The 18,869-nt window shown below is 49.6% G+C and overlaps 1 protein-coding gene across 2 annotated transcripts; it reads left to right on the forward strand.

The window, feature by feature from the left end:
* Nucleotides 1-6,106: 6,106 nt before the first annotated feature.
* On the forward strand, nucleotides 6,107-14,493 carry Arrb2 (arrestin beta 2). 2 transcript variants are annotated; one of them, XM_040749011.1, is made up of 15 exons: nucleotides 6,107-6,253; nucleotides 9,179-9,209; nucleotides 9,824-9,884; nucleotides 9,996-10,040; nucleotides 10,247-10,443; nucleotides 10,539-10,598; nucleotides 10,967-11,034; nucleotides 11,171-11,309; nucleotides 11,539-11,623; nucleotides 11,917-11,989; nucleotides 12,401-12,538; nucleotides 13,187-13,270; nucleotides 13,344-13,444; nucleotides 13,551-13,605; nucleotides 13,872-14,493. In XM_040749011.1, the coding sequence occupies exons 1-15, from the start codon at nucleotides 6,231-6,233 to the stop codon at nucleotides 13,963-13,965; spliced, it is 1,254 nt and encodes a 417-aa protein (XP_040604945.1). In that variant the 5' UTR covers nucleotides 6,107-6,230; the 3' UTR covers nucleotides 13,966-14,493. The 2 variants fall into 2 exon arrangements, with proteins under 2 accessions (XP_040604945.1, XP_040604946.1); XM_040749012.1 differs by having other exon boundaries at nucleotides 6,113-6,253; nucleotides 13,365-13,444.
* Nucleotides 14,494-18,869: the final 4,376 nt, after the last annotated feature.

An 18,869-nucleotide genomic window follows, 5' to 3' on the forward strand; every position in this document is an offset into this window, starting at 1 on the left:
GGGAAACTAACTAATAGTGTTTTGGCCCAGCTTTGTGACCTACAAAGTTCGTGATTTTTAAATCAACTAAGTAAACGAAATCTATTTAGATTTTTCCTTGGTAACAATATGGGACATTATTCTGTTACATGTTGCAAGGCTACTCTACTGAACTGTCTTTCCTTTATTCTTTTTAAACACAGTCATTTTTAAAAGATTTATTTTATTTTTATATTTTCAAATATTTTAACATTTATTTATTTTAGTAATTATTTTTAGTTTTTTCATCCCCCAAACTGTTCCCCTCTATGTAAAACTCAGTATGTGCACACAGGGGTGGGTATTTGTGTGTATGTGTGAGTAACAATGCTGGTAGAATTTAGAAGAGGTGTCGGGTCTCCTGGACCTGGAGTTTCAAGCAGTTGCAAGCTTACCCTAGATGTTGGACCCAATCTCTGGTCCTCTGCTATCTAGAGGAGTATGTGCTCATCACCTGAAGCTCTCCCAGCCTTAAATCAGTCGTGTCGAAGTAAGATGCTGTGATGAGGAAACAGGCTCTCGAATAGATTTTGAGGTTAACACACCAGTTTTAAATCCTACTGATTGTGAAGTGGAGCTAGGGGTTTAGACAGGTTTTTGGTTTTTTTTCCAACACTTTCTTCCTTTGCCTTTGTTTATTCCTCAATAAGGGTTTGAGGTCTATCACAATTCAGGTAGCCATCTCAGATCCAACCAGTTTTAGCTGGTTTAGTCACAAGGACCTTCTAGTCCATCTCCATCCTGTCCTTGGACATAAGAATAATTAAGGAGTTAGACAATAATTTAGGCTATGTTCAGTCCTGCTGTATGGCAGTTACAAATTGTCCCTTTTTACTTTCGCTCTTCATTCTAGAGAGGAGCTGAAGAGTGAAGGTTGCTGTGTTCTATAACTTTTTCAAGCTCCATTTGAGCATCCATCAGGTGCCTGATGGAAGAATGACATTCTTGCCTACTTAACTTTAAATAGGTCTGGTTATCACCTGGTAGTATACATGTCATCTGGTGTTTGTTCTTATATTCCCTGAGTGGGTGCAGTTTTTGTAACTTTATGGTCTCCAGCTATTGCAAACCAGGCATACCTGGTCCTGCCTTTCACCCGCCTGCCCCTGGAAGGTGTGTGTACCCTGGATCTTTAAAAGGTAGAATTCCACTCGGGAGGCAGAGGCAGGTGGATCTCTGTGAGTTCGAGACCATCCTGGACTACCAAGTGAGTTCCAGGACAGCCTCCAAACCCTGTCTCGAAAAACCAAAATAAATAAATAAATAAATAAAAGATAGAATTCACCCACTTCCACTCCCCCCCAACCTCATTCTCCCCCCCCATTTCTCTTCTGTCCTGTCTCTGTGTCTCTTTACCTTTTTTTTCTTACCTACCTGTCAATAAAACTTACATATGAGTCATGTCTACAGGTCTGTTTCCCCATTCACCCGCCATCCATTACCCGCCCGGGGACCGGGGACCTGACCCCTGTGGTCCCAACCCAATCTATATTATTTCTAACACCAACCTTTTACTCATGAAAAAAGGCAGCCAAGGCTGCTCTACCTTAAGAGGGACAGTAGCAGGACTGTTACAAAGGGACACACACACAAAAAAATAGAAACCATGTGATGTCTTGTATCTTAGTTACTTTTCTATTGCTGTGATAAGACACCATGACGGAGAGTTTATTGGAGGCTTACAGTATCAGGGAGTACATGATCCCCATGGTGAAGAACATGGCAACAGGCAGGCAAGCGTGCCATTAGAGCAGGAGCTGAGAGCTAACACCTTGAGACACAATCACGTGGCAAAGAGAGAGCTACTAGGAACAGCATAAGCTTTTTAAACAACTCAAAGTCCACCTGCAGTGACACACCCCCTCCACCAAGGTCCCACTCCTAACCCTTCACAACAGTTCCAACAGCTGGGGACCAAGATCAAATTTCTGAGCCCTGGGGAGGGTGGGCACTCTTGTTCAGACCAACACTCCACTATGGGCTGGGCAGGAGTGGCTGGACGTGGGTCTACATTTTTTTTCTTATACGATTTTAATTGGTGTTTACAGTAAAATAACAGAATGTGTTAGCTGTCTGTCATTGTGCCTGGACAATCAAAACATATCTTAGATGATATCAGATACTTAAGCATGAAGTTTTTTTTAAATAGGATTATAAGCCAGATGTGATAGTGGATACATGTAACTTCAGCTCTCAGAGGATTGAGGCAGGAGGCTGTCAAGTTTTAGGCCAGCTTAGAATACAAGGCAAATTACATTGTGCACTGAAAGAATGAAAAGGACTGTCAAAGCCAGAAAGCAATCAATTAGATAAATCATGGGCGGGGCCTCTCTCTTCTTGTAAATGACTCCATGGGCAATGGCCACCAGAAATGGCAACATATTTGGAATCAATGAAAATGAACATTGTACTGTCTGTGTGTCTGTGTGCTACAAAGTCTGGAGTGACATCTGCCATGCAGTTACTTGGTATAGGTAATTTTGCTGTATCTTTTTCTGGATTGTTCCCTGTTGTCTTTCATCCCCCCCTCTTTTTTTTTTTTTTTTTGAGACAGGGTTTCTCTGTGGCTTTGGAGGCTGTCCTGGAACTAGCTCTTGTAGACCAGGCTGGTCTTGAACTCACAGAGATCCGCCTGCCTCTGCTTCCCGAGTGCTGGGATTAAAGGCATGCAACACCACACCCAGCTTAAAACTATTCTCATTTGAATAAAATTCAAGATGTAGACCTTAGTGAATCTGCTATCAGGTTCAAACTGGCCCAGTTAAAACTTCTGATTTGAGCCCGGCAGTCTTGGCCCATGCCTTTGACCCCAGTACTCAAGGCAGAGGCAGGAGGATATCTGAATTTGAGACCATCCTGGTCTACAGAGCAAGTTCCAGTTACAGGACAGCCAGTGCTACACAGGGAAACCCTGTCTCAGAAATGCTGCCTTCTTATTTTTTTTTTAAGATTTATTTATTTATTTAACATACAGTATTCTGCCTGCATGTATGTCTGCAGGCCCGAAGAGGGCACTAGGTCTCATTATGGATGGTTGTGAGCCACCATGTGGTTGCTGGGAATTGAACTCAGGACCTTTGGAAGGGCAGTCAGTGCTCTTAACCTCTGAGCCATCTCTCCAGTCCAGCTGCCTTCTTATTTAGGCAGCATCTTTCATAATAGTTTTTATCGGGCATTCACTCATAGAAACACTTCCTTTATAACATATTGTTATGGAGGCTGTCCTGGAACTCATGCTGTAGACCAGGATGGCCTCAAACTCACAGAGATCAGCCTGCCTCTGCCTCCCGAGTGCTGGGATTAAAGGCGTGCGCCACCAACGCCTGGCCCTGAGCTTTGTTTCTTAAATAACATTTTTATTCGTTGTGTATTTGGATGAGAGGAGCATGCTTGCCATAGCATTTGTAGGGTCATCAGAGGCCAACTTGTGGGGAGTTGGTTCTCTCCTGCCTAGGGATTGAACACAGGCCATCGGGGTTGGCATTAAGTGCCTTTACCCACTGAGCCATACAGATTTCATGTCGTGCAGACCATTACCTTTCTCTTTGTTTAAACTTATTTAATTTTATTTTATATACATTGGTGTTTTGCCATAAGTGTCAGAACCCCTGGAACTGGAGTTACAGACAGTTGTGAGCTGCCGTGTGGGTGCTGGGAATGAAACCTGGGTCCTCTGGAAGAACAATCAGTGCTCTTAACCACTGAACTGTCTCTCCAGCCGGAATAACCAGTGCTCTTAACCCCTGAGCTGTCTCTCCAGCCCTATCACCTTTCTCTTTACTCTTCCCAGTAGCTCTTTACATTTTGTTGATGTTGTTGGTTATTGTTACCTTTTGTTGGTGTGTGTGTGTGTGTGTGTGTGTGTGTGTGATGTGTGTGTTTGAGACAATGCTTCAAGTAGCCCAAGCTAATCTCAAACTTGATATGTGGCTGAGTGTGTCCTTATAGTTTTGACCCCCCATACACTACCAGTCAGTTTTGCAAAATGCCAGGGATCCAATACAGGGTTCTTATGTGTTCTAGGCAAGCACTCCATCAACTAAGCTATATCCCTTGCCCTCAAATATCACTTTAGATATAGACTGTGTTGCCTTTGATCATGACCCATTTGGCAAGGGTCAAACTTGAATAAAAAGCCATTCGTGAGCCCCCAAAAATTATTAAAAGCTTAGGAGTAAACTTAGGCTGAATTTCGTGTTTCACACCTTTAGTCCTAGCACTCAAGAGGCAGAGGATAGGGGACCTCTGTGAGTTCAAGGTCACCCAGGTCTACACAGCAAGTTCCAGGTCAGCCAGGCCTACTTAGTGAGACCTGCCTCAAAGAGTCGAAGCGGAGCTAGACTCCACGGTGAAGAGCACTTGTCGTTCGTGTAGAGGACCTGAGCTCAACTCCTAGCATTGGCATGGGTGTTTACAACTGTAACTCCAGTTCCAAGGAGTCTGATGCTTTCTTCGACTTCCATGGGCACAAATGTTGGTGAACTTACATAGTGCAGGCCAAAACTCATATATATATATAAGATAAAACAAATTTTAATAATAAAAGAGTGAACTGAAGAGATGGCAATAGAAGGGGGCGGGGTAACAGGGGATAAGCAAGGCCTCTGTTTGAAAATTAAAGGTGATTTGAGATTTTCGCCTCATGTACCTGGTTTCATGTGGACAAGAGAAAAGCACACAGGTATTTCATTTGGGGAAAATGAGGAAGAGCCCAAAAGACAAAGAAGAGAAAATCTGTCTAGAAATATCGGTCATCCTTCATCCTCCCCCAAACTCAGTCAATGTCACCCCAGAAATGAACCTCTAATATGGCCCCTCTTTTCCATGTCATCCTTCTCCGTTTTCTCGCGGCCAGCTTATTTCTGTCAGTCTTGCCCCCTCCCCGCCATGCTCCATGTTACCCCCAAAACAGCAATTTCATCACGACATTCTTCTGGTGAAAAACAAAATGAAAATCAAATCACTCCGGGGCTGGGGGTAGGGATATAGCTTAGTGGTGACACTTGCCAAGCATGTTTGAGGCCCCAGCAGAAAATTTAAATTAAATTAACAGGACTGCTTCCTCGGGCTCTTTCTTCCACCTGCTAGTCTCCACAATCCCTCCTAGTCCTCCGTAGCTCTGCTCCATCTAACCCACAAGCACTTTAGAACAGGGTGTACTTTGCCTTTCGCAGTCTTCAGGACGTCCTTTCCCTACTTCTGCCCATCCTTCAGAGCGGCTGTCCTCAAATTTCCTATCCTCTGGAGTGGCTGACTGAACTCCATTCCTTCCCCCACGCTGGCCAAGCGCTTTTAGTTGCCTGATGTTCTGAGTCATACCTCTATTACAGCATTCCTGGGAGCATGATACCTGTCTTCTAAGTCTCAAGGATCCCAGAAAAGTTAGGCCATTGTAATTAACGTGCTGTCCCGACGGCTTGGCACAGTGACTAACGCCAAATATGGGGGGGGAGAAAGAGAGAGATGGATGGATTGGATGGATGTTAGCTGGGGTAGATAGTAGAGGAGATGGCAAAGTCGGAGATTTTAAAAGTGATCCTGCTAAAAATCAAAGACAATAACACCAGGGGGAGCCTAAAGACCATAAGAACGCGGGAAGGCGGGACAAACAAGGCTGCAAGCTCAGGGATGAGCAGCGCACACCGAAGCAGGCATCATCATGCAATGGATAGGGTTCACCCACGTGTGCAGTACCGGGTCCTCAGACCCAGACAGTGCTTGAGGTCATTCCCACCGCCCCCACTAGCCCGTCCCTCCACCGCCACTGTGAAAGCAAACAAAGGGGAGGGATCCCTGCAGGGCTATGGATACCGAAGGCCAATCAGATGACTCTAATCTCCTGGAAGGCAGCCGCCTCCATTTAAAGGGGCCCAATCTGGTTCCAAGGGGTTGAGGAGGGGAGGCGAGATGGGCGGGGAGAGCGGGAGAGGGACCGCGCGGAGAGGCGTCCCCGAGGGAGATCGAGGACGGAGGCGTGGGGCGGAGTCAGTCCGGGGAGGGCGGGCAGCGCCGCAGCGCGCGGGATCCGGCTGACGCAGCTGGCCCGGGCTCACCGAGACCCAGACCCGAGGGGAGGGGAAGGAGGAGAAAGAGAGAGGACGCGCGTGCGCAGTGGCGCGGGGAGGAGCGGGGGAACCTGGCAGCGGGCAAGAAGGCTGCGAGCGAACCGCGAACCCGGCGGGCGGAGGGCGGCGAGCGAGCGCGCGCGCACCATGGGGGAAAAACCCGGGACTAGGTAAGGGAGGTGGGGCCGTGCTGCGGGACATGGGCGGCGGCTCGCGGAGGGTGACAGCATGATCCCCAGACAAGGACACCGGGCAAAAAACCCGGGGGCCGGATGCCTGGGTCCCTAGAGGGTAGTGGTCTGGGGCCGCAAGCCTAGGTCCTGGAAGATATTGGGGCTGGGGTGCGTGCTTGGGCTCTTGCAGAAAGCAAGAGCTGATAGTGATCGAGAAACCCACGCCTGGGTTCTCGCAGAGATGTAGGAGTCGGACTACTGGGTTCTCTGTGCAGGCTGAGATGCAGAGGCGGAGGAAGGAGGAGCAGGTGGCCGGCCCCGAGGGGTTGTGTGCTGGGAGACTGGATGCTGGGAAGGGATTCCCCTAGACTGGTGCCCAACCAATGGAAAGCCTCCTGTCCAACAACCCATAGTCTGTTTGCTCCCATCTGTCCCAAGGGCCGGATAGCTCTGCTATCAAACTTCGGTCTTCTCCTAGGTTGCTGGGAGCAACAGCTTCTTCTTGAGGGCGTAGAGTGCATAGGGACCCTAGATGAAATTGGACTGTATTCCTGTCGGGGGGGGGTAATATCTGCCCTGGGCACACACATCCTCTCCCCGGATGTTTTCTGTGCAATCGAGGCTCCTTCCTTCCACAGATACCAGAGTTCTCTTTTTCGGTCTATAGCAAAATCCACTTCCTGTTGTGACCAAACACCCCCAAGAGGACATGGGGTGAATGCTTGAGTTCCAAGGGAGCAAGAGCAAAAGAATGAGTTGGGGCTCTCTGCCCTCAAGCCAGAGAGGACTAGGAATAAGGGTCTGACCCTGAACAGTCTCTCTGCAAAACGCAGGATCAACCCTACCACTCCCACTGCCCTTGGGGTATGAGAATTTAGGCTTCTGAGCGTCAGGAGGACTCATATTTGAGAGAGAGGATCAGAGGGACTATTGGCCTCCTGGATTTGGGGTTAAAACGCCCCAGAGAAAGGGGAAGTCACTTACTTAGGGGAGGCCCCCAAATTTCCGTTGCGTGGTTCAGGAGAGGGAATAGATGGACCAAGGAGGCACTGCTGACTTGGCATAATTCCCTACAGTCTCATCAAATTGTGGGCCATAGGAAATGGAAAGAATGGCAGGAAGTACAAAAGGGCATCTGCCTTTGATCCCTCCCACAGCTGGGCACCTCCCTGAAATTCCCTTACTCTGCCGATATGGCCGGCCTCAGTATGTGCACGATTCCCCTTCCTAACCAAGCAAGAGATGGCTGGGTAACATGTAGAGGGCAGGTGCCCTGTAATTACTCTGGGGCAGCGAACCTAGAGGCACACTGGCTGTCACAGCCTTCCTGCAGGGCTTCTAGTGGGGGAAACGCAGGATGGAGGGAGGCCAGAAGAGAGACCAAGCCTAGGTGATGTACTAGCTGCCAGCCCTAATTGGAAGAGAAATTACAAGGGTTATTCAACTCCTACCCTGTCCATAAGTACTTTTTTTTTTTTTTGCTTGGGGGATACTCAGGGGTACCCTATGAGTTTGTCATGTGACCCTATGTGTCACATGAGTTGAAGGAGGGATGGAATACTGGGTAGTGTTTCAGTTCATTCTCTAGGGACCCTTTCCAGGAGTTGCTGCTGAAGCAAAGTGCATTAGAAGAGGTAGCATGAGCTGGGATTGACATGTGAAGCAAGCTTGTTTCTAACTTAAATTTTAAAAAAAGGGAAGGAAAAAAAACTTAAAAAAAAAAAAAGAGGTAGCATGGTGCTTCAAAATGGCCAGAGCCCTGGGGTCTCTAGACAGCTCCCTGTGCTCCCAGCATGGGTGGAGTGTAGACATAGATTATTTCAGTGCCTGTATAGAAAACCCCCTTCAACTGGACAAACTCAGTTTAACAATTTAATGGTTGACAGCAGGAACGTAAAGCCAGAGTTGCCTTCCACCATGTACATTCTCTGTGACCTTTGACAAAATTCTTGACCTCTCTATGCTTTGGTTTCTTCGATCTAAAACAGGAATTATTTCAACTTCTGTCATTGGACTATCAGAGTAGTCAATGCAATTGGAACACTGCTAGGACCAGAACAGTCACTCAATAAATATTAGCCAGCATCCTCTTTGTCACATGAATGCTACTGTGTTGGTATACCTCAGTGTACAAGGTCCCAAGGGTCACAGTCTAAGAGCTGTCAGCCTTTGTGAAATCACAAGTAAAATATAAACAAGATGTAAAATGAACTGGGGTGGGGGGCGTGTGCTGGTGATTAAAGTCGAGGCTGAGTCTTCAATCTGATGGAGATGATGTCTGAGTTAAGCCTTGACCCACAAATGGATTTTTTTTTAAGTTGCTGAGGTCAGAGATGGGGATCTTGGAGGTTCATGAAATAAGCAGATAGGAGCAGTGCCTTCAGTAGAAACTGAGGGGCAAAGTCAAGGCATTGCTCCAGGCGTCACCCAGGGGTCCTTGAAGCTAGAGGCAGTTTAACTGAGTGTGGTGGTTCACGCCTTTCATCTCAGCATCGAGTATGCAGAGGCAGGTGGATCTCAGATTTGAGGCCAGCCTGGTCTACATATCAAGTTCCAGGCCAGCCAGGGTTACATAGTTAGACAAGAAAAGTGTGTTAGGTCTGACCCAGACATTGTGTAGCCATCCAGTTCACATTTCCTTCTGGGGAAGATCCCTTTGGGAAAGTCTAGATGGTTCCTGGGGCAACCGGTGGCCATTACTGTAGAGGCAGATCAAACCAAAGGAGCAAGTGTTTGCCCTGACAGTTGGCTTCAGGGGCTGCCGTGTGGAAAATACTGGGGCTTCGTAAAAAAGAAGTGGGGAGGGTAGAGCAGGGATCCTGGGTGAATTCCACTTCTCGGGCTAGGGAGGGATAAGTCCTGGCGTGGTGGTCCCTGCCGAGTCTAAGGGAGGCAGTGGGGTCTCCCTTTCTGTTTTGTTAGGGTCTTCAAGAAGTCAAGCCCTAACTGCAAGGTGAGTCACCCACAGTGCTTATGCTTTGATCTTCCCTGGGCCCTATCAAAGCCCAACCTACCCCCAGTTGATCCCCAGCCCTTAGCTCCCCACTTCCTGTGACAGCTAAAAGCAGACTTCCGTCCCTCCTTAAGCCCCTTGCCACAATCTGAAGAAGCCACAGGGCTGGGTGGGGACCAGGCTACGTTCCTAAGCAAGCTTGTAACTCTCTTAGGAACCAACCCAGGGTACTTGGGGCTAGGAAAAGTTAATAGTCCCCAGGCTGTGGCCTGTTTATTGAAGAGCCCTTTGTGGGGACGGCTGCTAACTGCCTGGTCTGGCTGAGTGCTTCCCTGAAGACATGGGAACACACACATATACACACACATACACTTCTATCCTTGCTTGGTGGGCAGCAGTATGAAAAGTGACCAAAGGAGCAGACAAAAACCTAAATGAAAGCTTTACTGAATATTCTGGAAAACCCTACCACTCTCACCTTCCAATAACACTGGGAGAAACTCCTTCCTGATAACCCAGCCAAGGAGAACCCAGGACAGGGCCTCCATCTTTGAGGGCTCTGGTGGCTTGCCACCATCCTCCCCAATTTTGCCTGTGACCCTTGACATCCTCAGCTCACCGTGTACTTGGGCAAGCGCGACTTTGTAGATCACCTGGACAAAGTGGACCCTGTGGGTAAGTTTGTTTGGAAGGGGATGGCTCATCTCCCAAGAGGGAGGAGGCTCCTGGTTCTGGGGATGGGGAAAGGGCGCCTTCGGAAAATGAATCCACGTCTCCCTTTCCTAGATGGGGTGGTGCTCGTGGATCCTGACTACTTGAAGGACCGAAAAGGTACTACATCCAACTCCAGGAGCTGGAGGGGAGGCAGGAAAAAGAAGGAATTTGATGGCTTGGCATTGGTAGGGTGTCCCAGAGAGATGAAAGGCTGAGGCAGAAGCAGGGGGTAGGATTCAGGGAAGTCTGTCATGCTGAGGATGGATGGGGGTGACATGAAGGATCACACCACCTGGTCACCCCACCTTGCCCTCACTTTCCAGTGTTTGTGACCCTCACCTGCGCCTTCCGCTATGGCCGAGAAGACCTGGATGTACTGGGTCTGTCTTTCCGCAAAGATCTGTTCATCGCCACCTACCAAGCCTTTCCCCCCATGCCCAACCCACCCCGGCCCCCCACCCGGCTACAAGACCGACTGCTGAAGAAGTTGGGCCAGCATGCACATCCGTTTTTTTTCACAGTGAGGATGCTCCCCATTCTCCGAGGGCTGTGGGATGGACGTGTGATGAGGCACCTGTTACCAGGGACTGAAAACCCTCCCTTTCTCTGCCACAGATACCCCAGAATTTGCCTTGCTCTGTCACACTGCAGCCAGGACCAGAGGACACAGGGAAGGTAAGGGAGGGACAACTGTCACAGTATGTGAACAGAACTGGGCTCAGCAGAAGCCCAAAACACAGCTGAACTAGAGGGTGAAGTTCGGGGGTTCCTGAAGACAAGGAGGTGTCCCCATGGACATGGGTGTGCATGGTGTGGTCACTGCATCTGGAACATGTACCTGGGTGTGGGGGTTCCTCCATGCCATGAGCCAGCCTCTGTCAGGTGCCGAACTGGAGGGAGACAGGGGGGCAAGAGAGTCCCTGTTTCTGTGATGGGGCAGAAGTTCGAACCTCAGGGGAGTGAAGCAAGGAGGAAGGAAGGGGTGTGTTGGAAGTGGCAACAGGAGCCTTGAGTAAGAGGTGGCCTTTCCTCCCCTTTCCAAGGCCTGCGGAGTCGACTTTGAGATTCGTGCCTTCTGTGCCAAATCTCTAGAAGAAAAAAGCCACAAAAGGTAAGAAACTTGGTCTCTGGTTTAACAACTCCCTCCCAGGCTCACGGAGCCCCAGGCCCCTGTGGGAGGTAGGAATCTGAGTTGAATTGTAATGTCTTTGGAACTAACCCTTCCGCTCCTCCAACCCCTGACTCAGGAACTCTGTGCGGCTTATCATCAGAAAGGTACAGTTTGCTCCAGAGACACCTGGCCCCCAGCCCTCAGCAGAAACCACACGCCACTTCCTCATGTCTGACCGGAGGTCCCTGCACCTAGAGGCTTCCCTGGACAAAGAGGTGTGAGAGGGTGACAGAGATACCACAAAGCAGGCCAGAGTCTGGGGGAGGGGCAAAGTCACAGGCAGGATGGTGGTTTGGGATTTTTTTTTTAAGGTGGTTGCCTCACTTGGGTTGAGGTGCTATGGGCTGGGGTTGGGGGTGGGGCAGAGCAGCCTCTGTCAGGGAGGTACCCAAGTTGAAGCCAGTGAAAGCAAGTGCAAGCTATGTAATCCATTCCCTTCAAAAGCTGTACTACCACGGGGAGCCACTCAATGTCAACGTCCATGTCACCAACAACTCGGCCAAGACGGTCAAGAAGATCAGAGTCTCTGGTAGGAGGTGGGGGTGGACACGGGCGTGGGGGAGGAAGTACCTCCTTACAGGGGGCTTCTGCTGCCATGTCAGCCCAGGCCATATCCCAGTGTGGGAGACCCACCAGGGCATAAAGAATTTAGTCTGTTGCCAGATGATGCTCAGTCCCAGGGTTTATTATAGGAGGGCTGCTGGCCAGGGGTAGGAGGTGGGGGTGTGCTGCCCCCATGTGGGGTTCACACCATGTGGTCTGGAGTTGTGGTACGGTAGTAGTCTATACTTCACCCAAAGCCACTTGGTCCCCTTCCCACAGTGAGACAGTATGCTGACATTTGCCTCTTCAGCACCGCGCAGTACAAGTGCCCTGTGGCTCAGCATGAACAAGAGTGAGTACGGGCCAGGCGCGGGACCCACACTCGGGGAGGGTGTGAGAGCGCCAGGCGCGGGACCCACACTCGGGGAGGGTGTGAGAGCGCCAGGCGCGGGACCCACACTCGGGGAGGGTGTGAGAGCGCCAGGCGCGGGACCCACACTCGGGGAGGGTGTGAGAGCGCCAGGCGCGGGACCCACACTCAGGGAGGGTGTGAAAGGCAGGGTTCTGCGGAACTCATTGCACTTGGAAGGGTGTCCCTCTGTAGCCTGGGGGCTCCAGGCTGTTAACAGCTTGAGTTAGAACCTACCCCCTCATAATCTGCCCAGATGGACAGTGAAGGAGGAGGTGCTGCCTGAGGTGGTAAGATGAACCTCCCTCAGCCCAGTCTCTCCAAGAATCTCGTTCCCTTGTTCCCAACCCCCAGTGACCAGGTATCTCCCAGTTCCACGTTCTGCAAGGTGTACACCATAACCCCACTGCTCAGTGACAACCGGGAAAAGCGTGGCCTTGCCCTGGACGGCCAGCTCAAGCATGAAGACACCAACTTGGCTTCCAGTACCATGTGAGGGCAGGGCTGGAGGACTGGGGGACAGGGGACAGGCTGTGTGCCAGGGAGGTATCAGTGAACAGAAGTGACAAAAACCTCTCACATCCTAAGGGAGGGAAGCCAGACAATCAGATAAGTGGTAAACTGGATAGCATGTTAGGAACAAGTGTTAAGTGGGAAGAGCAAGCGGAGCAGGAGGGATAACGCATAGAAAGGGTCAGTCTGTGTTGCTTGTAAATAGATTGGCCACAAAGGGTGAATACTGAAGGACCCAGAGGAAGGAGGCATTGTGGATGTGCAGGCAGAGGACTCCAGGCAGAGAGATCTGCGAGCTTTGAGACTCAGGTGGAGTGGTCCCCAGTGTGCGTGAGCAATTGTGATATGTCACTATGACCTTGGGCACCTGTGGCCCCAGGAGGCCAGAGCCTCACCCAGTGGGGCCTTCTAGCTGGGTGCGCGCTACACCACCACACAGGCCCACATGGTGAGAAGGGACCACAAAGAGAGGAGGTGAGAGGAGCTGCAGATCAGAGCAACCCCGGCGACTGGCCGAGATGCAGCCCCAGGAGGGTCCTGCGTAGGGGATGCCATGAGCCTTCATGGCTGGGGCTGATGCTGTGGGAGCCCTGGATCCCTGACCCAGCTCCCTCTTCCCAATTGCAGCGTGAAGGAGGGAGCCAACAAGGAGGTGCTGGGAATCCTGGTATCCTACAGGGTCAAGGTGAAGCTGGTGGTGTCTCGAGGCGGGTGAGTACAGTGGGGAAGCCTGGTCACGTGCTTGTCTGTGACTCCGTGGGTTTGTGGTAGCTGTCCTCTTCAGGCAACCCTTCTCCCTCCCCAGGGATGTCTCCGTGGAGCTGCCTTTTGTTCTCATGCACCCCAAGCCTCATGACCACATCACCCTTCCCAGACCCCAGTCAGGTGAGCACCCCAACCCCTGAGCCCCTCAGAGCGGGTCAGAAGCAGGGCCAGTGGAGAAATGGTGCTCCTTCTGGTGCCCATCCACCCACCCCCTCTCTGCCCTCAGTCCCCCAGGAAACAGATGCTCCTGTGGATACCAACCTCATCGAATTTGATACCAAGTAAGGAACCCTCCCTGCCTTCTTACTTTGATCCTCTGGGACAGAGATTCCCGTATCATTCAGATCCACTCTCTTACCTGGTGGGTGTTTCCTTCTGGTGGGAGAGATTGGTAGATGTATCAAATCCGATGACTCAGCCTGTTGAGGCTGCCACTTAAGTCCCTTGTCTCCTGTGAGATGGGGCGGGAGGGAAGCAGAGTGGGAGGCTCAAAGAACGGCCAGAAGCCCTCACCTCCTCACTTCATCTACTCCTTATTGTCACCAAGCTATGCCACAGATGACGACATTGTGTTTGAGGACTTTGCCCGGCTTCGGCTGAAGGGGATGAAGGATGACGACTGTGACGACCAATTCTGCTAGGAAAAGGGGCTGGGAGAGGTAGGGGCAGAACCAAGACCCCACTGTGCGAGGGGCCCCGCCTCTCCTCCTTCCTCATCCACCCAAGATGCGCACTGGACCCATCACTTGTTGAAAGTGGGCATTGATCTTTTGGCTTCAGCTCTGCTGCCCTAGCCCTGCTCCCTAGGGTGGCAAGCTGGGTGCACACCTAGAGTTTTGGGAAGGGAACACTGAAAGTGAGGAGCGATTGCAGAGACAAGGGGTAGAAAGAACTCCCACACTTGACCTCATACCAACCTGCCCCCCCAAGCCACCACTTCTGCCTCCCATTCCTTGAAGATGAAACTTTGGGCGGGTGGGGGGGGCAAGGCCATTTCTTTGTTTCAGAGAATAGGGAAGAAATAAACCTTTGAATAGGTATGAGTGTGTACGTGTTTTCTCAGCAGAGTTTAAGGGGCATACAGTGTGCCCACCCATGATGCTTTTTTTCCTACATCACAGGGTACCTTACATGGGTTATCAATAAATGTTTACTGGATGAACATGCTATGCCTGTGTCCCAAGGTAAATATTCAAACTTGAATTGGTAGGGGCACACTCCAGGGTAGAGCTTGGTAAAGCCACAAAGTAAGCTTAGTCATCTACAGAGAAAATACTAACTTCCCCGAAGGCCTGATGGTCCTGGGAGCGAGGCAGGGCAGGATCCTCTCTGCTGAGTCTGGCAACACATGCCCACAGTTGACCTTGTTAGGTTTGTCTCCACTGTTCCTTCCAGTTTGTGAGGCAGTCTGCTTCTGGGACTGTGTAACCACATCTGCGTACCTCACCAGACAGATGTCATATGAGCAACATCAGTAAGGGTCAGACTGGGCCAAAGGCTGGGTGGGAAGGAGTCAGCAACACTACAGACATTTCTCACCTCTCACATCACCCACTGCAACTCCTGCAGGTGACCGTCTTAGATAAGGCTGCTACCCCTGTGATGAAACACCGTGACCAAAGGAAAGGAACTTGGGGAGGAGAGGGTTCATTTGCTTACACTTCCACACCATAGCCCATCACTGAAGGAAGTCAGGACAAGAACTCAAACAGTAACCTGGAGGCGGGAGCTGATGTAGAGACCGTGGAGGAGTGCTACTTACTGGCTTGCTCCCCATGGCCTATTCAGTCTGCTTTCTTACAGAACCTGGACCACCTGCCCAGAGGTGACATCACCCACTATGGGCTGGGCCCTCTCCAGTTGATGACTAAGAAAAAGCCCTACACACAGGCTTGCCTCTAATGGAGGTATTTTCTCAGTTAAGGCTCCCTCCTCTCCAAGTTGACATAAAATTAGCCAGGAAACCTTCCTAAAGGCTCCATTCCGTGGACAGTCGTGACCTACGTTCCTACTGTGTGCCAAGCAGGATATTGGGATATACGAGCAGTAAGTCATTCCCTGGTAGCACTCCCTGGTCCCAAGAATGGGAACTGAGAATGCATCAGTGTGTCATGATGTAGGTTGGGGCTGGGGCATGATTTCCCTAGAGGAAGTGACCTTCAAGAAGAGAACTGAAAATGAGTTAGGGGATGTACAAGGATAAACATTTGGGACCATGGCAAAGCCTCAAGTGAAGGCTGGAAGGTGTAGTGTGTAAACTCAGACCAGTGGTCGGAGCAGCCAACAAGAAGTGAGGTAGGTTTTGTTGAGGCAAATGAGAGTAACTTGCAGGCATTGGTCTGTGTTGACGCTCATGAAATTGTAATTAAATCATTTATCCACAGGTTTTGCTTAGCCTGTCACAGGCCATCTCCTACCCCTGCTGGATTTGTCACAAATGGAACTAACCCCTTTTAAGTCTTAGCCTCTAGCGTCCCTGACTCCTGTGACCCTGCTCCTTGTTCTCTAAGGCCATGGACCTAACTTCACCGGGAAAATCAGAGTCCTCTGGGAGGCAAGATAAAGATCCAGAATTAGAGGCCGGGCTATGGTGACGCTCGCCTTTGATCCCAGCACTCGGGAGCAGAGGTAGGAGGATCTCTGTGTGTTCAAGGCCAGTCTGGTCTACAGAGCGAGTTCCTGGACAGCCTCCAAAACAATACAGAGAAACCCTGTCTCAAAAAAAAAAAAAAAAAAAGATCCAGAATTAGGCTCTTCAGTCTCAGGTTCTGAGTCAGAGGATTCAGAGGAAAAGCCCATGACTATGGATTGAAGAATGATGCCTTAGAGAAAAAAAAAAAGTTATGTTTTTAGTGCTGTTTAAAAGGCAATCCATGATTTAAAAAGTCTGAATAGTAGAAAATGGTAAATAGTGAAAAAGCAAGCTCCCTCCTGCCCGTTCCCTGACCCTGATTTCTCTTTCCTACCAACCACCACCGTTTTTGTTTGTTCAAAGACTGTTCTTTGTATTGAGTCACACATACACAGGCTTTATGTACTCACTGCCTCATCTCAAATACAGGGGGCAGCAAACCATGAGCTCATTGACATCGTGCTGCTTTCTCTTGATGGTATTACCCAGAAGAGGCTTCCTGAAGCCCTGCTCACATCCACCTGATCATTTTAAGGAACAGCTCTGTTAGTTACTAGATGTCATATATGTTTACTGGTTTCCTAATGAACATTCTGAATGTCCACTTGTTTTTTCAGTTCAAACAGTTTTGTACTAGTTACCCCTAGAGGTGTGTCTTTTTGGATGTGTAGGGGGACTACAGGCTGGAGAGATGGCTCAGCAGTTAAAGAGCATGGGCTGCTCTTGCAGAGAATCTTAAGTTTGTTGCTGGCACCCATGTCAAGTGGCTCACAATAGACTAGAACTCTAGCTCCCAGGGATCTGATCTCTCTTCTGGCCTCCATGGCACTGAGCTCATGTGCACATAACCTTCACACACATACACACACACACACACACACACACACACACACACACACACATTTTTAAAAAAGAGAGGATGAGCCGGGCGTTGGTGGCGCACGCCTTTAATCTCAGCACTCGGGAGGCAGAGGCAGGCGGATCTCTGTGAGTTCGAGGCCAGCCTGGTCTACAGAGCGAGTTCCAGGACAGCCTCCAAAAGCCACAGAGAAACCCTGTCTCGACAAACAAAAACAACAACAACAAAATAATGGAGTCTCAGATGAGCTCTGCATCCTTTCTCACATGTGTGGAAAAGGACTGGCAGGCAAGAAGAAGGGGCCCATGGGGCAAAGGGGGCAAGAGAGGGGGAGAAGGCAGTGAATGGATATGGTCAAAACACATCACATGTGTGCATGAATGGCATACTGAAAACCATTATTTTGTACAGAAACATACACTAATAATCTGGGCATGATGGCATACACCTGTAATCCCATACTCGGGAGTCAAAGGCAGGAGAACTGCCTCCAGTTTGGGGCTAGGCTAATCTATGTTTCAAGTTCCAGGACAGCCAGAAATACATCACAGTCAGACCCTGTCTACAAAACAAATAGGTTCTGGGTGTGGTGCCACACACCTTTGATTTCTGTGAAGGCAGGGAAATATCCGTGAGTTCAAGGCCAACTAGTGCTACATAGGGAGATCCTGCATCAAATAAATAAGTAGACTATACAAAATCAAATGCAAAATAAAATGAGTATACTAATAAAGGCTGGAGTATAGCTCTGAGAAAGCACTTGGCCAGGCTGTGTGCATCCTGGGTTCAACCCCCAGCCCCGGGGGAAAGAACAGGCAGGAGGCTGGGTTCCTTAGCTCATTGGTAGAATGCTTATCTAGCATGCCCAAAGCACATGATGAAGGAAGGGGGTGGGGGAGAGGGAATTAACCCTTTGTAGTATATGGTATTTTCCCCCATTTGTTATATCTTCTGCTCTTTGTTGTTTTTCTGAGACAGGGTTTCCTTGTGTAATAGTCCTGGCTGTCCTGGAACTCGCTCTGCAGACCAGGCTGGCCTCGAACTCACAGAGATCCGCCTGCCTCTGCCTCCTGCTGGGATTAAAGGCGTTCGCCACCAAGGCCTGGCTGCATCTTCTGCATTTGTATCTTGTTCCTTTATTTTAGAGCACCCAGTGTGACATTGTTTGATATCTCCACAGTGCTCTACGGCTTTCACATTTATCTAGATTTATCTAGTTCTAAAACATTTCTTTTTTGGTTTTTTTTTTGTTTTGTTTTGTTTTTCGAGACAGGGTTTCTCTGTGGCTTTGGAGGCTGTCCTGGAACTAGCTCTTGTAGACCAGGCTGGCCTTGAACTCACAGAGATCCACCTGCCTCTGCCTCCCAAGTGCTGGGATTAAAGGCGTGCGCCACCAACGCCCGGCCTGTTCTAAAACATTTCTGTTGTCTGTTTTGAGACAAGGCTGCTACTCTAGCCCAGACTGGTTTAAACTCTTGAGCCTAAGGCTTCAGAGTGCTGAGATTACAGCAAAACACTTCTAATATTATTAATGCGTACACTCTTATCTTGAGGTAGCCCTTATAGTCATTTTTATAGTCATTTTCTAACTGGCTTTGTTCATTCTGTCACAAAGCTTTTTACCCTTCTGATTGCTCACAAGTTGACATTTCATGTTCTTTCCCGTTCACACAACAAGATCTTGTCAACCACTATCTCACTGGTGCACTCCTCGTTTCACAATGCAAACCTCACCCCCCACCCATATCCATTACCTACCCCGCGTCTTTGCTCTGGCACCAGGGTCAGAGGCTGGCTGGTGTACACTGCCAAAGACAGGAATCACATGCCACATTTACTTGTTCATTCAACAAATATATTTGAACACATAAGTTCTGACACTGTGCTGAGCCCTGAATAGAGATCTAGGACCACTAAATACTTAATGGTCTCTATAACTTAGGCGGTTTTCAATGCCTAATAACTCCCTGTCAACTCCCTTCTCTACCCCCATACTACTAATTTCACACCTACTCATGCTCAGTGAATTCTCCCCTTTTATTCAGATTAGGAAA

Source organism: Mesocricetus auratus, unplaced genomic scaffold (assembly GCF_017639785.1).
Source record: "Mesocricetus auratus isolate SY011 unplaced genomic scaffold, BCM_Maur_2.0 Super-Scaffold_100007, whole genome shotgun sequence".
In the NCBI taxonomy this organism is placed as follows: Eukaryota; Metazoa; Chordata; class Mammalia; order Rodentia; family Cricetidae; genus Mesocricetus; species Mesocricetus auratus.

Excerpts from the sequence above, each read along its gene's own strand:
- Arrb2 (XM_040749011.1), top strand. The coding sequence starts at position 6,231 with ATGGGGGAAAAACCCGGGACTAG. Across the intron at positions 11,310-11,538 it reads AGGCTTCCCTGGACAAAGAG|CTGTACTACCACGGGGAGCC; the intron begins GTGTGAGAGGGT and ends TCCCTTCAAAAG. Across the intron at positions 13,271-13,343 it reads CTGGTGGTGTCTCGAGGCGG|GCAACCCTTCTCCCTCCCCA; the intron begins GTGAGTACAGTG and ends TGTCCTCTTCAG.